Below are 16,724 nucleotides of genomic sequence, written 5' to 3'. Positions count from 1 at the left end.
CCCCTTAAAGGAGAATAAACCAAAAAAAAAAGGTTAATTAAATCCACAAGGGCTTTTTTTTACCACTACTTCTCCTTTACATTGGCTTTTAAAATGTACAAATGCAGCAATTTAGAAATTGGATGAAAGATTTGGCACTGGGAAACACTTTTTGAAAGATAAAAAGTGTATTTTATATATACAACTATCTAGATGAGACCAAAATGAGGGAAAATGAGGAGGAATGAGGGACAGAGGGACATTGCTCCATATCAGGGACAGTCCCTCGAAATCAAGGACAGTTTATTCTTCATCCCCTGGGCAAAATGATTATCTAACCCTTGCAGTAGGGAGGAGGTAACCACTGAAGGGTAACAGCCAATTCACACCAGAATCTCACTGGAACATGGAACCCATTCCTGTGCGATTCCTGTGCAGTCTCCTGCAGGGCGATCTATCAGAGCATTGATTTGGATGGGCTGTGAATCGCACCAGGAAGCACAAAAAGTAGTGCATGCACTACTTTAGGGAAAAGTGTTGCACTAATTGCATGGCACTGCGATACCATGCAATCTGATGCGCACAAATACACAGCCTCTGTGATCTGCGCCTGGCGTGCCGTGTAACAATGTATTGGCACTCGCAGCAGATCCCAAAGGCAGTACGTTTGCACCGCATTCCGGTTATTAACCAGCCCTAAATGTTTAATATCCCCTAAATTCAGATTTAAGCACTTGACCTCCGGAAGGTTTTACCCTCTTCATGACCAAATCATTTTTACTATTCAGCACTGTGCTGCTTTAACTGGCAATTGCATGGTCATGCAACACTGTACGCAAATGAAATGTATGCAGTTTTCTCTTCACACCAACAGAGCTTTCTTTGGTGGTATTTGATCACCACTGGGTTGTTTATTATTGGCTATATAGACGAAAAAAGACGTTTAAAAAAAAAAAAAAAAAAAAAAAAAAAAAAAAAAAATATATATATATATATATATATATATATATATATATATATATATATATATATATATATATATATATATATATATATATATATATATATATATTCTATTTTCTGTTATAAAACATATCCAATAAAATCAAATTTCTTTATAAATTTAGGCCAAAATGTATTCTGCTACATGTCTCTGGTAAAAGAAATCCCAATAAGTGTATATTAAAGTGGAGTTCTGCCTAAAAAAAATAAAATAAAAGTCAGCAGCTACAAATACTGCAGCTGCTGACTTTTAAAATAAGGACACTTACCTGTCCAGAGCTCCCGCAATGTCCTCACCCGAAGCCGACCCGTCCCTCAGCTCCGGGTGCTAGCATTGCTAGTAAGGGAATCAGGAAGTGAAGCATTGCAGTTTCACAGCCTGGTTCCCTACTGTGCATGCGCAAGTTGCGCTGCATGTTCTGAGTGGTCCCTGCTGTCTTCTGGGACCTGTGCGTCTCTCAGATGACAGCGGGGGGGACGGAGGAGGCGTAGATCGCCACGGATACTGCAGCTATCTTTCGCTGGAAGTCGGAGCAAATACCTGTATTAGACAGGTATCTGTTCCCCCCTCCCCCCTGAAAGGTGCTAAATGTGACACCGGAGGGGGGGAGGAATCCAGACAGCGAAAGTTCAATTTTTGGGTGGAACTCCACTTTAATTGGTTTGTGTGAAAGTTAAAGCGTTTACAAGCTAAGGTATATATATTTATAAATTGATCACTCCTGATGTACTGACAGCCTGTCTCATTTCTTAAGGCCCTTAAAATGCCAGGACAGTACATATACCTCCAAAAAAAAACCTTTTGGAAAGTAGACAGTCTGAAGTATTTAGTAAGAGACATGGCAAGTTTTTTGAAGTTGTAATTTTTAGAAAATTAAGAAATTAAAGAAAATGTGTTGTTTTTTTTTTTTTTTTATATACTGTCACCAGTGCAGTACAGCGCCATCACATGACTGGTGTGGTGGTGATCAAGGATACTGATTGGTGACAGCACGTTAAAAAAAATTTAATATTTGGGTGGAATAACCTTTGTTTTTTTGTTTTTTCTTTTTTGCACACCAGTTTATAACTTTATTGTTGGTTTATATGTATGCAATGGTCAATATTAGTATTTGACTTACATGTCGCTGTTTGATCTGTAGCATAGCGACTTTCTAATTCACTCACAATTAACTTTGATGGTGTTTTTTATTTATTTTTTTATTTATTTGTTTATCTACTTATGATAATCATGTAATATAGATTTAAATATCTAATGCAAGCGCACAATTTTTTCTTTGTATGTAATTTTTTCACCTCATTGATATTTGTGGTTTTGTTGCAGCTGCAGTTATATTAATTTTTTGCTTGATAGCGCAGGTTTTCTCTTTCTTTTTTTTTTTTATCTAGTATGTACGTGATCCTGCCTCACCATTGCTGTAATTATACTGTGGCCGGGCAGCAACCAGTTCATATGTATATATTTATATTATGTATGATCAAGGCTGACTTACAAATCAAACACTATCTAGTTCTGTAGTACAGTAAAACCTCGGAATGTGAGTAACACGGTTTATGAGTGTTTTGCAATACAAGCATTTTTTTTGTTTTTATCCTGACTCGATTTGCGAGCATTGTCTCGCAAGATGAGCAGGATTCAAGCCTCTGGGGTGTGCAGTACCGCATGTGGCCAGATGTGGACGCTGGTGAAGCTCGGAGACGCTCTAAGAGATCACTCGGAGACACTCGGAAACGTTCGAAGACACTGGGGAGATTCTCCATTCCTGAGTGTCTCTGAGTCTCTCCGAGTGCTTCAGAGTGTCTCTGGTGCCCCCGCACCTCTAGCCACATGCAGTATTGCATACACCAGCAGTGGCACTGGAATGCATTATATGAGTTTCCATTGATTCCTATGGGGAAACTTGCTTTGATATATGAGTGCTTTGCATTACAGGCATGCTTCTGGAACTAATTATGCTCATAATCCAAGGTACTACTGTATAGACTTGTACCATTTCAAATTGTAACTACGCTGTATCTGAGCACCACAAGCTGAAAAAGTTTAAATCAAGTAAATATAATATACCTTCCTATTTATTTACTAATGCTAGCAGCATAAGGATTAAAAAATAGTTAGTGTTCAGGGCCCTTTCACACTGTCTTGCTAAAACACACCTTCCCAGTGTGAGAAAAGCACATGAAAATTATTCCCCTTTAAATCCTATGTAACTTTTCAATTTACTGCGCCACATTTGCATTGCGTTTTGAAAAGTCTTGCATGGTGCATCTTTTGTGAGCTTATGAAAAGCGCAGAAGCAACCCACCTCCCATTGATTTCTATTGGAAACGCACCAAAAATGCATTAAAAAACACACCACAGTGCAGTTTTGGTGGGTTTTTTAGGCCACACGTCCAAGTTTCACAAGTGCATCCAGAAAATGCACCAAAAACAAACTGACAATGTGTTAAAAACTCAATATGTGTTTTTGCAAAGCACATACCACCAATGTGAAAGGGCCCTAACTGAGAGAGTGAAGTTCCGCTCTAACCATCATTTCATCAGAATGCAAGGACCTGTGCGATTGGCTAAAAGTAAATTGGATTGTAAAAGTTGGTCCTCATATTAAATAGTTTTCGTAAATTTAAATGTGATTGTACAGGGATAGTACAAACAGAACATATGGCCACCCTAAAGACCTGCCTGATTGGATACAAATTGATTGTATAGATTAGGTAGATCCTCATATCTCATTACATAGTAGACATGTACAATTTGTTTCGTTCCGAAGTAGTTTTTTAACGAATTTAGACAAATTTGTTAATTCGGAAATATCCGAATTAACGAAAACCCATTTAACGAATATATCCGAATATTCGTAAATTTGAATATTTGAAACTTCGTAAATTCTTGAAAATTCAAAAATCCGAAAATAAGAACAAAAATTCAAAAGAACGAAAATCTGAAAATAAGAACAAAAATTGGAAAACCATAAAATCTGAAATAATAACTAACTAATAACTTAACTATTACTAACAATTTAATTATAGATATTGGAATTTCCTATCAAATTTGGCTGTTAGAGAACGTAACAAATACGAATTTATCTGAAGTTACGAATTAACTGAAATAACGAATGCCGTATCTAAAAGAATGGAACATAACAAATTAATAATAATAAAGAACAATAATAATAATAATAATAAAAACTTTTATTATTATTTATTATTAATTCATTCCGTTCCATTTGTTTAGGTGTGTTATTTCGGATAATTCGTAACTTCGGATAAATTCGTATTCGTTACGTTGACTAATAGCCAAATTTGAAATTCCAATACCTATAATTTAATAGTTAGTTATTATTAGTTAGTTACTTATTATTTCAAATGTTGGGTTTTCCGTTCTTTTGATTTTTCAGATTTTCTTTCTTATTTTTGGTCTTTCGAATTTTTGGATTTTCGAATTTCTGAATTTTCAAATTTACATATTTTCGAATTTACGAATTTCGATCATAACGAATGACCCAAAAACGATAAAAAAACCCCCCAAAAAAACGAATGAAACGAAAACTAACACATTTTTCGGCAGTGCACATGTCTATTTGGTAAATCTAGTTCATTGTACAGAGATTGTATGGTCAGATTGTAAAGTGTACAGCGAGCCCTAAGACAATATCAGATGTGTAAATGATTTTGTCTAGCCGCTTCCTTTTTTTTTTTTTTTTTAACAAATCACTAAGGCCTCTTGCACACTGCAGCTTGAAAAAGCTCAGTACAGCTTATTTTTTTAATGAGCTAAAATACAGCCCATTAATTGTATTGTGCCTATGCACACAGGCATGTAAACAAGCGCCGTGTATTCTTCAGTAAAAAAAAAAATAGAAAAATCTGCATTTTTGGTCAGTAATGTACGCCCATGCTCGCAAATGTGCGCAATCGTCCATTAACATATTGTAAACTCGAGAGTAAATTTGCGCCCACTAATTGGCGGACCGCACCATGGTCTGAACCCAGACTAAGTTAAGGTCCTACCTGGACTGCCGTGGCCACGATGGTGTGTACATGCAGGGGCGTATTTACAGCGAGGCAAATAAGGTGTTTGCATGGGGCAGCATTTTTTAGGGAGGCGGGGTCTGTACCGGGATGATGTCTGCAGCTGCAGGTATCACTCCAGTATCGTTTTTTGGAGCAGGCGGTCGGCTCTCTTGTAATAGCAATTGGAACGGCTTACTAGCTGCTCAATTGCTATTACAAGCAGCGGGGGGTGACCCCCCCCTCCCGCGGCTCTCCAGGGCTCTCCCGGTCCACTGGAAGACTCGATCGACCAGCCGACGCGTCCGCCGGCTGGCCGGGCAACCAAGCAAAACCGGGGTCAGCTTTGATCGGCTGTTCGTAAAAGTAAACTGGAAGTGATGACATAACTCCTGGTTTACTCAGGAACCATTGGCGGCAGTTTTGAAAAAGCCAAAACATTCAAAAACACTGATCTTGGTGTTTTGAATGCTTTTAAGGGCAGAGGAGGGATTTGGGGTCTTATAGACCCCAGATCTCTCCATAAAGAGTACCTGTCACAGTGTCAACAGTGTAAAAATAATTAAAAAAATAAAATAAATTAATAGTTAAAAAAATTAAAGTGCCCCCATCCTCCCATGTTCGCACGCAAAGGTGAACGCGCATGTTGGTCCCGCATGCACGCAAACAACAATTGCCCCACACATGTAAGGTACAGATCATGGGCAGTAATTATATCACCAGACCTACTCTGTAAATCTAAAGTGGTTTGGAAAAGCTTTTAAAGCGTCGCCTATGGATAGTAAAATTTACACCGTTTGTCGCCGTTGCACGGGTGTGTGCAATTTTAAAGCGATTGGGGTGGGACAAATTTAGATGGGGGGTTGCCTGTTTTTAGTCTTGCCCAGGGCAGCACAAAACCAAAATACACCACCGTGTACATGTGTGATGGTGTGTGGTGTGTAAGGCCCCATTCACACTTGCTAGTGGGGGCGGTAAGTGATTCCATGCTGGTGACCCAGTGGGGGCTCCCGGCATATAGCTGTGAGTGGCAGCCCCATTAAAAGCATTATGAAGCTGACAGCTCCTGCAACTAATCAGGGCTGCTCTTTGTAATCGCTCATAGGGTGATTACCTGTGAGTGACTGGCCCTGGACGCAGTCTAACAGGCGTTCAGGAGTTCTTCCGGCCCCATTAATATAATCAAAAAAGAAATGCGCATGACCTGTGACCTGGAAAGAAAAAAAGATTCCCGGTCATGAAAATCCTTTTCTGTTGCAACATAGGGTGAAATTGAAGGCTTGGTTGGTCGAATTTCAAAATCAATGGTGGCACCATCAGATCACAAAAGAAAATTTGTCCAGAATTCGACTCATGTATGACCTGCAAAAGAGCCAGCCGGTCATACATGGGTCAAATTCCGAAATAATTTTCTTATGAAAATCGTTACTCGGAATCTTTGTTTAAATTCTGTACCATTAGTGGGCCGCAGCAACGACCGATTTTCGTGTGGCCATTGAATTTGAGTAATTGGGTATGTTGTACATTTTTTAAAAAGCAAACTAAATTTATTTTCTGTAGCAACACGAGGTGAAATTGAAGGCTTGGTTGGTTGAACTAATCAATAGCGGCACCATCGGATCACAAAACACAAAACATTTCTGATTTTCAAAAGAAAATAAATTCAGAATTCGACCCATGTATGGCCTGCAAAAAAAAACAGCCGGCCATACATAGTATAAATTCCGAAATAGTTTTCTTATGAAAATTGTAACTAATGGTCAAATTTCAAAATAATTTTATTTAAAAAAATCAGAAATCTCGTGTGTTTTGTGATTGGATGGTGCCACCATTGATTTCAAAATTTGACCAACCAAGCCTTCAATTTCACCTCATGTTGCTACAGAAAATAATTTTGTGGCTGTGAATCTTCTTTTCTCTATGTCAATTTTCTTTTCTTCAATTATATTTCTCACACGATTCTCCCATCATTGATTAGAAAATCATTTGTTTTTCAACAGATTTCCAACATGCCCGATCACACAAATTCGATGGCTACATAAAAATAGGTCTTTGCTGTGGGCCCACTAATGGTGCGTAATCAGAACAAAAATTTTTCGTTAATTCTTTTGGAATTGGATCCATGCATAGTTGGCCTTAAGCTGGCCATACATGGGTCGAATTCGAAAAGAATTTTATTACAAAAATCGCAACTAAGATTTTTCTTTCAAATTTTGCACCATTAGTTGGCTGCAGCAACGACCGATTTTCGTGTGGTCATTGAATTTGAGTGATCGGGCACGTTGGAAATTTTTGGAAAAACAATTTCTAATTATTGCTGGGAGAATTGTGAGAGAAATATAATCGAAGAAGAAATGTGCATGAGCTGTGACCTGGAAAAAAAGAAGATTCCCAGCCACAAAATATCTTTTCTGTAGCAAAATGAGGTGAAATTGAAGGCTTGGTTGGTCGTATTTCGAAATCAATGGTGGCACCATCGGATCACAAAACGCACAAAATTTCTGATTTTCAAAAGAAATTGAGTTTGGAATTAGACCCAGGTATGGCCTGCAAAAGAGCTAACCGGCCATACATGGGTTGAATTCCAAAAGAGTTTTCTTATGAAAATCGTAACTAAAAATCTTTGTTTACATTTTGCTCCATTAGTGAGCAGCAGCAACGACCGATTTTCATGAGGCCATGGATATTGAATAACTGGGTTAGTTTTTTGAAAAACAAATGAATTTCTAATCAATGAAAGGAGAAACATGAGAGAAATATAATTGAAAAAGAAATGCGCATGAGCTGCGACCTGGAAAGAAAAGAAGATTCCCGGCTACAAAATGTATTTTCTGTAGCAACATAAGGCTTGGTTGGTTGAATTTCGAAATCAATGGTGGCATCATCGGATCACAAAATGCACAAAATTTCTGATTTTCAGAAGAAATCTTGTTTGGAATTTGACCCATGTATGGCCTGCATTATGGCTCATTTAGACCCCTTTCACACTGAGGCAGTTTTCAGGCATTTTAGTGCTAGAAATAGTGCCTGAAAACTGCTTACCATTCACTGTAATGAGCGCTTTCACACCAGGGTGGTGCGTTTGCGGCACGTTAGGAAAAGTCCTGCAAGCAGCATGTATACAGTATACTGTATACACTGCTCCCAAAACGCCCCTGCCCATTGCAATTAATAGGCAACGCTTCTGAAACACCACAACACAGGAGTATTTAACCCCTTCTTTGGGGTTAAAAGCGCCCCGCTAGCTCCTGAAAAGCGCCATGTAAACAGCACGCACGGGCAGCCCCAGTGTGAAAGGGGTCTTATACGTGCTTTGCTCTTGTTGTATCGCCTTTTAATCACTTGTTTTAACTCTCTAAATGCTGGACTTCCACGCAGGGCATTTGCAGCATGGCTCCATTCGCTTGAATGGGTTGTGCTTGACAAGTAGTACCACCTGTTGAGCGAGACAAGGAGATTACTTTCTGCAGCGCCAAGTGTACACCCCAGGCCTGAGTGGTTGAGGAGCCGTAAAAACACAGCTCAACTGTGTGGTTTTACACCCACGAACCGCTGGGTTGACACATGTCCGGCTGCGCTTTGCAGTCCGGTGCGTTTCTGTTTACCGGTTCAGGTGCGAATTTATGCCTGAATTTTCACCTGAAGAACTGGACCCAAGAACACACTGGGCCCTTTTCAGAACCGCACTGCGGCCGTCCTGGATGTGTAAACCGGCTCCATTGAGAGCCGGTCACATTCACATGTTATGCAAACTGGATGCTGCTAAAAATGCATCTAATTCGCATATATGTGAACCCAGCCTTAAGGAACCTTTAGTATTATTATTATTATTATTATAAAGGATTTATATAGCGCCAACAGTTTACGCAGCGCTTTACAATATAAAAGGGAGACAATACAGTTAGAATACAATAAGATACAGGAGGATAAAGAGGGCCCTGCTCAGAAGAACTTACAATCTAATAGGGTGGGGCAGGTAACGAATCTCCGGTGACTATAGAGATTAGACACAGGCTATCATTAGAAATTTTATTATTTGCTGCTACAAGCTCGTCCTTATTTTTTAACGTTGTGAATTTTTGACATGTGTATTTATTATATACTATATATATTTTATATATATATATATATATATATATATATATATATATATATATATATATATATATTATATACAGCGACGGGATTCTGTGTAGTGAAGCAGACAGGCGCACTGAGGACATTCCATGACTGTTATTATCTCTTTATTATTTTGCACATTTTTCAGTCATGCTCAGTGTTGTGACGGTCATATCTCCTCAGCTCTGTATTCCCGCCGCCAGGGAAACGCGCCTCACTGAGCACACGTGAGGACACTGACTCTCTGCCCTCACTGTACAACATTCAACATGGCCCTGACGTTTCCATAGCAACCGACACGCAACCCCTCCCCTCTTGGCCGGAGGCTTCGGAGTGTACCATCTGCCTCGTCTGACAGGGGGATCGGCTGTGTTGCCTTTAGGTCTGCCTGCTCTACACGTGTCGCCGGCTCGGCTCCCCCCAGCAGAGCGAGTTTTTGGAAACGCCCGCATCCGCCGGGGTCGCTATGGAGACGGAGAATTGTTAGGCGCAAGCTGAAGCTGCATCCTGGAGACCGAGAAGCGCTCAACGGAGACAGCAACACCGGACACCGGACACAGCCAGCATGAGCCAGCGCCAAGTCCTGCAAGGTAACAGCTGGATATGTGTTTCTTATTGTGTAATTTATGGGCTGAATACAATAATAGTGCAGCTTCCTAGCTGTGGTATCCAGGGACAGGGGCAACTCCTCAGTAGGGATGAGCCGAACCCCCCCCCCCCCCCCTTCGGTTCGCAGCAGAACATGCAACAAATTTGTTCGAACACGCGAACACCGTTAAAGTCTATGGGACATGAACATGAAAAATCAAAAGTGCTCATTTTAAAGGCTTATATGCAAGTTATTGTCATAAAAAGTGTTTGGGGACCCGGGTCCTGCCCCAGGGGACATGTATCAATGCAAAAAAAAGTTTTAAAAATGGTCGTTTTTTTCGGGAACAGTGATTTTAATAATGCTTAAAGTCAAACAATAAAAGTGTAATATCCCTTTAAATTTCGTACTTGGGGGGGTGTCTATAGTATGCCTGTAAAGGGGCGCATGTTTCCCATGTTTTAGAACAGTCTGAGAGCAAAATGAATTAATGAATTAATGAATTGCCGGTCCGGCAATACACATAAAAGTTCATTGATAAATACGGCATGGGAATTCCCCTACAGGGGGACCCTGAACCAAAATTAAAAAGAAAAAATGCATGGGGTCTGGTTTGGATATTATGGGGAACCCCGCGCCAAAATTTAACAAAAAATGGCGTGGGGGTCCCCCTAAAATCCATACCAGACCTGAGGGGTCTGGTATGGATTTTAGGGGAACCCCCACGCCAATTTTTTTTTAAAAATGGCGTGGGGTCCCCCCAAAAATCCATACCAGACCCTTATCCGAGCACGCAACCTGGCAGGCCGCAGGAAAAGAGCGGGACGAGAGAGCGCCCCCCCCCTTCTGAACCGAACCAGGCCACATGCCCTTAACATTGGGAGGGTGCTTTGGGGTAGCCCCCCAAAGCACCTTGTCCTCATGTTGATGGGGAGAAGGGCCTCATCCCCACAACCCTTGCCCGGTGGTTGTGGGGGTCTGCGGGCAGGGGGCTTATTGGAATCTGGAAGCCCCCTTTAAGAAGGAGACCCCCAGATCCCGGCTCCCCCCTGCGTGAATTGGTAATGGGGTACAAATGTACCCCTACCATTTCTGGAAAAAAGTGTCAAAAATGTTAAAAAAAGACAATAGACGTTTTTTGACAATTCCTTTATTAATGTCTTCTTCTTTTCCCGCTTCTTCCATCTTCTTCTGGTCTTCCTTCGGTGTTCTCCTTCTTCCTCCATCTTGTTCTTCCCCCGCTTCTTCCTCTATCTTCCTCCGCTTCTTCCTCCGGTCTTCTCGTCCGGCATCTTCCTCCGGCTCCTTCTTCTTCTCCTCCAATCCGCCTCAATGGGAGTCTCCCACTGTGTGACGCTTCTGTTCAGGTGACAGCTCTTATATAATGGAGGGCGGAGCCACCCGGTGACCCCGCCCCCCCGGGGACTTCCCTATGGCTTTTCCCGTGTTGTCAGAGGGGGCGGGGTCACCTGTTTATGTAAACAGGTGATCCCGCCCCCCTGTGACACCACGGGGAAAGCCATGGGGAAGTCCCCGCCCTCCGTTATATAAGAGCTGTCACCTGAACAGAACAGAAGCGTCACACAGCGGGAAACTCCCATTGAGGCAGATCGGAGGGCGAAGCGGAGAAGAAGAAGAAGCCGGAGAAAGATGCCGGACGAGAAGACCAGAGGAAGAAGTGGAGAAGGATAGAGGAAGAAGCGGGGGAAGAACAAGATGGAGGAAGAAGAAGAACACAGATGGAAGACCAGAAGACGATGGAAGAAGCGGGGAAAGAAGAAGACATTAATAAAGGAATTGTCAAAAACCGTCCATTGTCTTTTTTTAACTCTTTTTTCGTGAAATGGTAGGGGTACATTTGTACCCCATTACCAATTCACGCAGGGGGCTTCCAGATTCCGATAAGCCCCCCCCCCCGCAGACCCCCACAACCACTGGGCAAGGGTTGTGTTGATGAGGCCCTTCCCAAAGCACGTGCTCGGATAAGGGTCTGGTATGGATTTTTGGGGGGACCCCACGCCATTTAAAAAAAAAAATTTTGGCGTGGGGTTCCCCTTAAAATCCATACCAGACCTCAAGTGTCTGGTATGGATTTTGAGGGGGACCCCCACGCCATTTTTTTAAAAAAATCTTGGCACGGGGTTCCCCTCAAAAAAATGAGTGGGGGTCCCCCCAAATTCCATACCAGGCCCTTCAGGTCTGGTATGGAATTTGGGGGGACCCCCACTCATTTTTTTTTTTTTTAATTTTGTTTCGGGGTTTCCCTGTGGGGGAATCCGATGCCATGTTTATGTGTGTTGCCGGACCGACAATTCATTATAGCCGCGAGTAGTTTTAAATGACTTTTTTTCCTTTAGAAATGTCATTTTGCTGTCAGACTGTTCTAAACACAGAAAACATGTGCCACATGTGCCACTTTACAGGCATGCTATAGACACCCCCCAGGTATGAAATTTAAAGGAATATTACACTTTTATTGTTTCACTTTAAGCATTATTAAAATCACTGCTCTAGAAAAAACGGCCATTTAAAATTTTTTTTTTTGCATTGATACATGTCCCCTGGGGCAGGACCCGAGTCCTCAAACACTTTTTATGACAATAAGTTGCATATTAACCTTTAAAATTAGCACTTTTGATTTCTCCCATAGACTTTTAAAGGGTGTTCCGTGGCGAACACCCCAAATTGTTCGCTATTCGGCGAACGGGCGAACATGTTCGTCGATCCTCAGGGATGTCCCTGGAAATGTCTCTTCTGTATGGAGGTGGGGTTGTGTTTTACAGCACAAGTTACAGCACAAGGTACTGTTTATTTTTTTGTTTTTATTTACTTTTTTCTTAACTTTTTTTTTAACTTTATTGAAATATCACAAAGTGACAACTATTTAGGGCTCTGGCAGTCTCTATCACCTGCGGTCAGTCACTTTTCAGAGGGGGGAAGAACAGCGATCCTTGAGCAATACTGATGCATTTTTTTTTTTTTTTTTTTTTGTGGGGGGTTATTATTTTTAGCTGAAAATGTTTTTTTTTTATGCACGCCACAGCTGTGTGCCAAGTGTTTGGCAGCGTGGACTTATTAACCAAAATGGGTGAATGCATGCTAATTCACCCAAAAGGGGGAATATCCGCTTATCTGCCCCCCCCCTCCACTGCCACATTTGACACCTTTAGGTGGGGGAGGGGGAGCGGGTACCTGTTTTTGACAGGTACCCGTCTCCACTTCTGAGAGATGTCGCTGCAGTGAGATCACTCGGAAATTCGCCCCCCCACTCCCCCCCCGCTGGGCCATTCACAGCGCGCTTCATGCATGCGCAGTAGGGAACTGGCTGCGGAATGGCGGCGGCACCACCCGAGAGCTGATTGAAAAATCGGCTGGGCTGCTGACATCGCGGGATTCCTGCACAGGTAAGTTTGCTAATATTAAAAGTCAGCAGCTACGGTATTTGTAGCTGCTTGATTAAATTTTTTTGGGGGGGGGGGGGCGGCTGGAGCACTGCTTTAAAATGGTGTTAAAGTGGTGTTCCAGCCGAAATTATACTTTTTAAATAAAAATACCCCTATAATACACAAGCTTAATGTATTCTAGTAAAGTTAGTCTGTAAACTAAGGTCTGTTTTGTTAGTTTATAGCAGTAGTTTGTTATTTTATAAACTTACAGCAGGCCGTGGCCATCTTAAGTGTGGGCATCTGAAGCCAGACTGTATTTCTTCCTGGATCTCATCCTTGCAGATCTCGCACATGCTCAGTGCAGCACAAGCAGTGTAATAGGTTTCAGGTCAGGTTTCCATAGCAACTGCAGTTTCAGAGGAAGTTGCCGCCCCTTCCCAGAAGGCATTGCAAACAGGAAATGATGCGATGGGCCACGGCCAGGGAGGAGGAAGTGAAAAATGAATACAGCAGATATACAGTAGGTTCTGAGAAAAAAAAATTAAAAAATATCCAATTTGTTTACAGTGCACAGTTTAGTGAGGGTGCTAATGAGTTGGTAAAGTGGGTGGAACTCCACTTTAAAGTGGAACTAAACCCTCCTATCCTTTTCAGCAATGGAAGCTGCCATCTTAGCCTCTGTTTGATCTGCAGTTGCCATGGTGCTGCACATGTGATCAGTTATGACACCAGACATTTCGTGGTTTGACAGTTTGGTTGAGAGCACAAGCATATGTGACAGTTAGAATTTCTGGCATGCTTGTAACGTAACTGTTTTTTTAAAAAAAACGTTAAGGCCCCTTTCACACTGGGGCGGTTTGCGGGCGTTATTGCGCTAAAAATAGCGCCTGCAAACTGACCTAAAACTGCTGCTGCTGTTTCTCCAGTGTGAAAGCCCGAGAGCTTTCACACTGAAGCGGTGCGCTGGCAGGAGAGAAAAAAAACCCCTGCAAACAGCATTTTTGGAGCGGTGAAGGAGCGGTGTATTCACCGCTCCTGCCCATTGAAATCAAGGCTAAGGCTAAGATGGCAGCTTCCATGGTTGAAAAGGATAGGAGGGTTTAGTTCTGCTTTAAAGCAAAACTAACCTTTCCAATTACCGATTGCTGGCGTCAGCATCTTCTACTGTGTGCTGGTTTCAGCCCATCTTCATTTGGGGGTCTAATAGACCCCTGATGTCTTCGTAAAGAGACCCTGTCGTCTGCTTATATGATCACATAGAAGGCATGTTTGCCTCTTGTGAAAGCAATGCAATTAGTCAATTCCCTCTTGGCCTATAGTACAATAATGACCGGGCAGCACAGCTGTAGATCCAGGTGGACGTCATATGACATCCTCCCCAGAACGCGCCTCGTGCACACCCACGGGCCATGCTGCGGCGCAATTTATCACTCACTGTGTCCACTGGACACAGTGGATGACAGATCAGTGTACTGATCTGCTGCCAGTACCATGTGATCGATTTGACCAAACACTAGATCACATGGCAATTGTACACAATGGATGGGTTCCATTCATTGTGTACTATTGTGTTGATCTCTGTGATTGGTCACTGTGATCACTTAGTACAGACAGGGCCAAACACAGCCCATCTGTACTATGTGATTAGCTATGGCCAATCACAGCTAATCACAAAAAGAAACACTGAATGAATCTATTCCATTTAGTAAAAATGGTTGTTTATAACAGTGATATTCACTATTATAAGAAATCATAGGGGTTGGTTTAATAAAATTGGAGAGTGCAAAATCTTGTGCAGCTGTGCATGGTAGCCAGCCAGCTTCTAACTTCAGCTTGTTCAATTAAACTTTGACAATACAACCTGGAAGCTGATTGGTTTCTATGCAGAGCTGCACCAAACCTTGCACTCTCCAGCTTTAGTAAATTAACCTCACAATGTGCAAAAAATAAAAAAATCCTGATCAAATAGGCAACTCCCATCCTCATGTTGATCAGTGGTTCCAAATTAATAACTACTGCAGTAGGGAACAGACACAAAAGATACACTCATCCAAAATTACTGTTCTGTTTATTCAATGCAATTGAAGTTTTTTTATACACTTGATTACGTAGGTATTACATTAATATTACAATTTTACTTTTATGGTAACAAGGGGCGTAACATAGGCAGGCTAAATTCTAATCAGGACTCTAAAAAGAGCAATCAAAACATTATTAGTGCAGTGTACACAATGATCAAAAAAAAAAAAAGTTTTTCTTTTTTGTTATAAAATTTTGCAAATAAGTAAATTTTCTTCTTCGCTGATGAGGCTGCACTGATGGGCACTGATGGGGCTGCACTGATAATAAGGGCACTGATTATCTGTGTAGATGTCCCCTGTCTCCTCTCCTGATGCTGTGACAGTGCCCAATGGCCCGTACACACGATCTGAAAATCGGACGACAGATCATCAGTTTTTTTTTGTTTTTTTTTCTGTATGCTAGTCGCATATCAAAAATGGAGAGTTTACTAAAGTTACAAAAATTCTCGTACGACAGAATATAAAAATCGGAAGTGATGTCATGTGTTGTAGTGTATTCGTATTGTTTTTTCGGACGACAGCTGTACTGATTAAACGAAAATTGTATGATCTGGTATCACAGCACACGAGAAAAATTTTCGTGCTTTTCCCATCGGATAATATTGGATGAACTGTCGTGATCGTCTCTGGAAAGCTCTGTACTAACAATCCAATTATCGTACGATTGCGTCAAAAGCGGTATTTTTCATCTTATTTTCAGATCGCGTGTACGGGCCATAAGTAAAGAATGCCAATAACTAGCAAGTTTGTTTACATGTGATCAGCTGTGATTGGATACAGCTGATCACATGGTAAAGGGCCACCGTGATTGGCCCTTTACTGCGATCACAGAGTGTCCCCGATGTGTACCCGAGGGGGCGCGCGGAGGCATTGTTTTGGGATGAGGTCTATGGACGCCCTCCCAGAACGTGAGAATATTTTTTTTTTTTGTGATGAGGGATTAAAAACCCTGCAGTTATTTTATTGTGCAGTCTCCATACCAATGGGGATACGTCTCTTCACTTCCTGGAGTCACTTCACTAATGATTATCGGATGCGATAATTGTGTTTGTTTGGAAATATTGCATTCAATAAAAAAAAAAAAAAAGTAAATTCTTCACAGAAAAATTTCTAATTTGAGGTAAATACCTTAAATTCATTAAAAATTTCTAAAAATAATTAGACTGATGGAAGGGGCCAGCCAGATGCTTCATGAAAACATCACCACACCCGGCCTTAGTAAGCAGTGGGCTGGCTCTTAGGAGGAGTTATGCAAATATTAAAATATCTTGATGAGTGGCTGTCAGTCTGGAGGACTGCACACTTTTAGGCAGACTGTATTTGCAGGTAATGCCCACATGTGATGCTGAGCCAGAAAATGAGGCAGGCTTTGACTTGCTGCAGCAACTAATGCACACTATGAGAAGCTCACAGTATGCACTGAAATCAGAGTAAGCAATTTCTGTACAGGAGAAGAACCAGTACTACTGTGCAAGACTAAAGGAAAGGCTGAGTTCAGCTAAAATTCATTTTCCTGTGTTTCCCATTATTTATTTATTGTTCATGTTGTGTGTGCTCATG

General features: G+C 41.5%; 1 protein-coding gene across 1 annotated transcript in view; it reads left to right on the top strand.

The window, feature by feature from the left end:
• The first annotated feature begins 9,464 nt into the window (after window positions 1–9,464).
• The window catches only part of SPAG6 (sperm associated antigen 6), a 194,241-nt gene continuing 186,981 nt past the window's right edge, over window positions 9,465–16,724 (top strand). Inside the window, exon 1 of the mRNA XM_073632662.1 lies at window positions 9,465–9,698. Within this exon, the coding sequence (XP_073488763.1) occupies window positions 9,674–9,698 (25 nt within the window). The 5' untranslated portion in view covers window positions 9,465–9,673. The remainder of the gene's footprint in view (window positions 9,699–16,724) is intronic.

This window comes from Aquarana catesbeiana, linkage group LG05, assembly GCF_042186555.1.
Source record: "Aquarana catesbeiana isolate 2022-GZ linkage group LG05, ASM4218655v1, whole genome shotgun sequence".
Lineage (NCBI taxonomy): Eukaryota > Metazoa > Chordata > Amphibia > Anura > Ranidae > Aquarana > Aquarana catesbeiana.
This window is presented reverse-complemented; position numbering and strand designations above follow the sequence as displayed.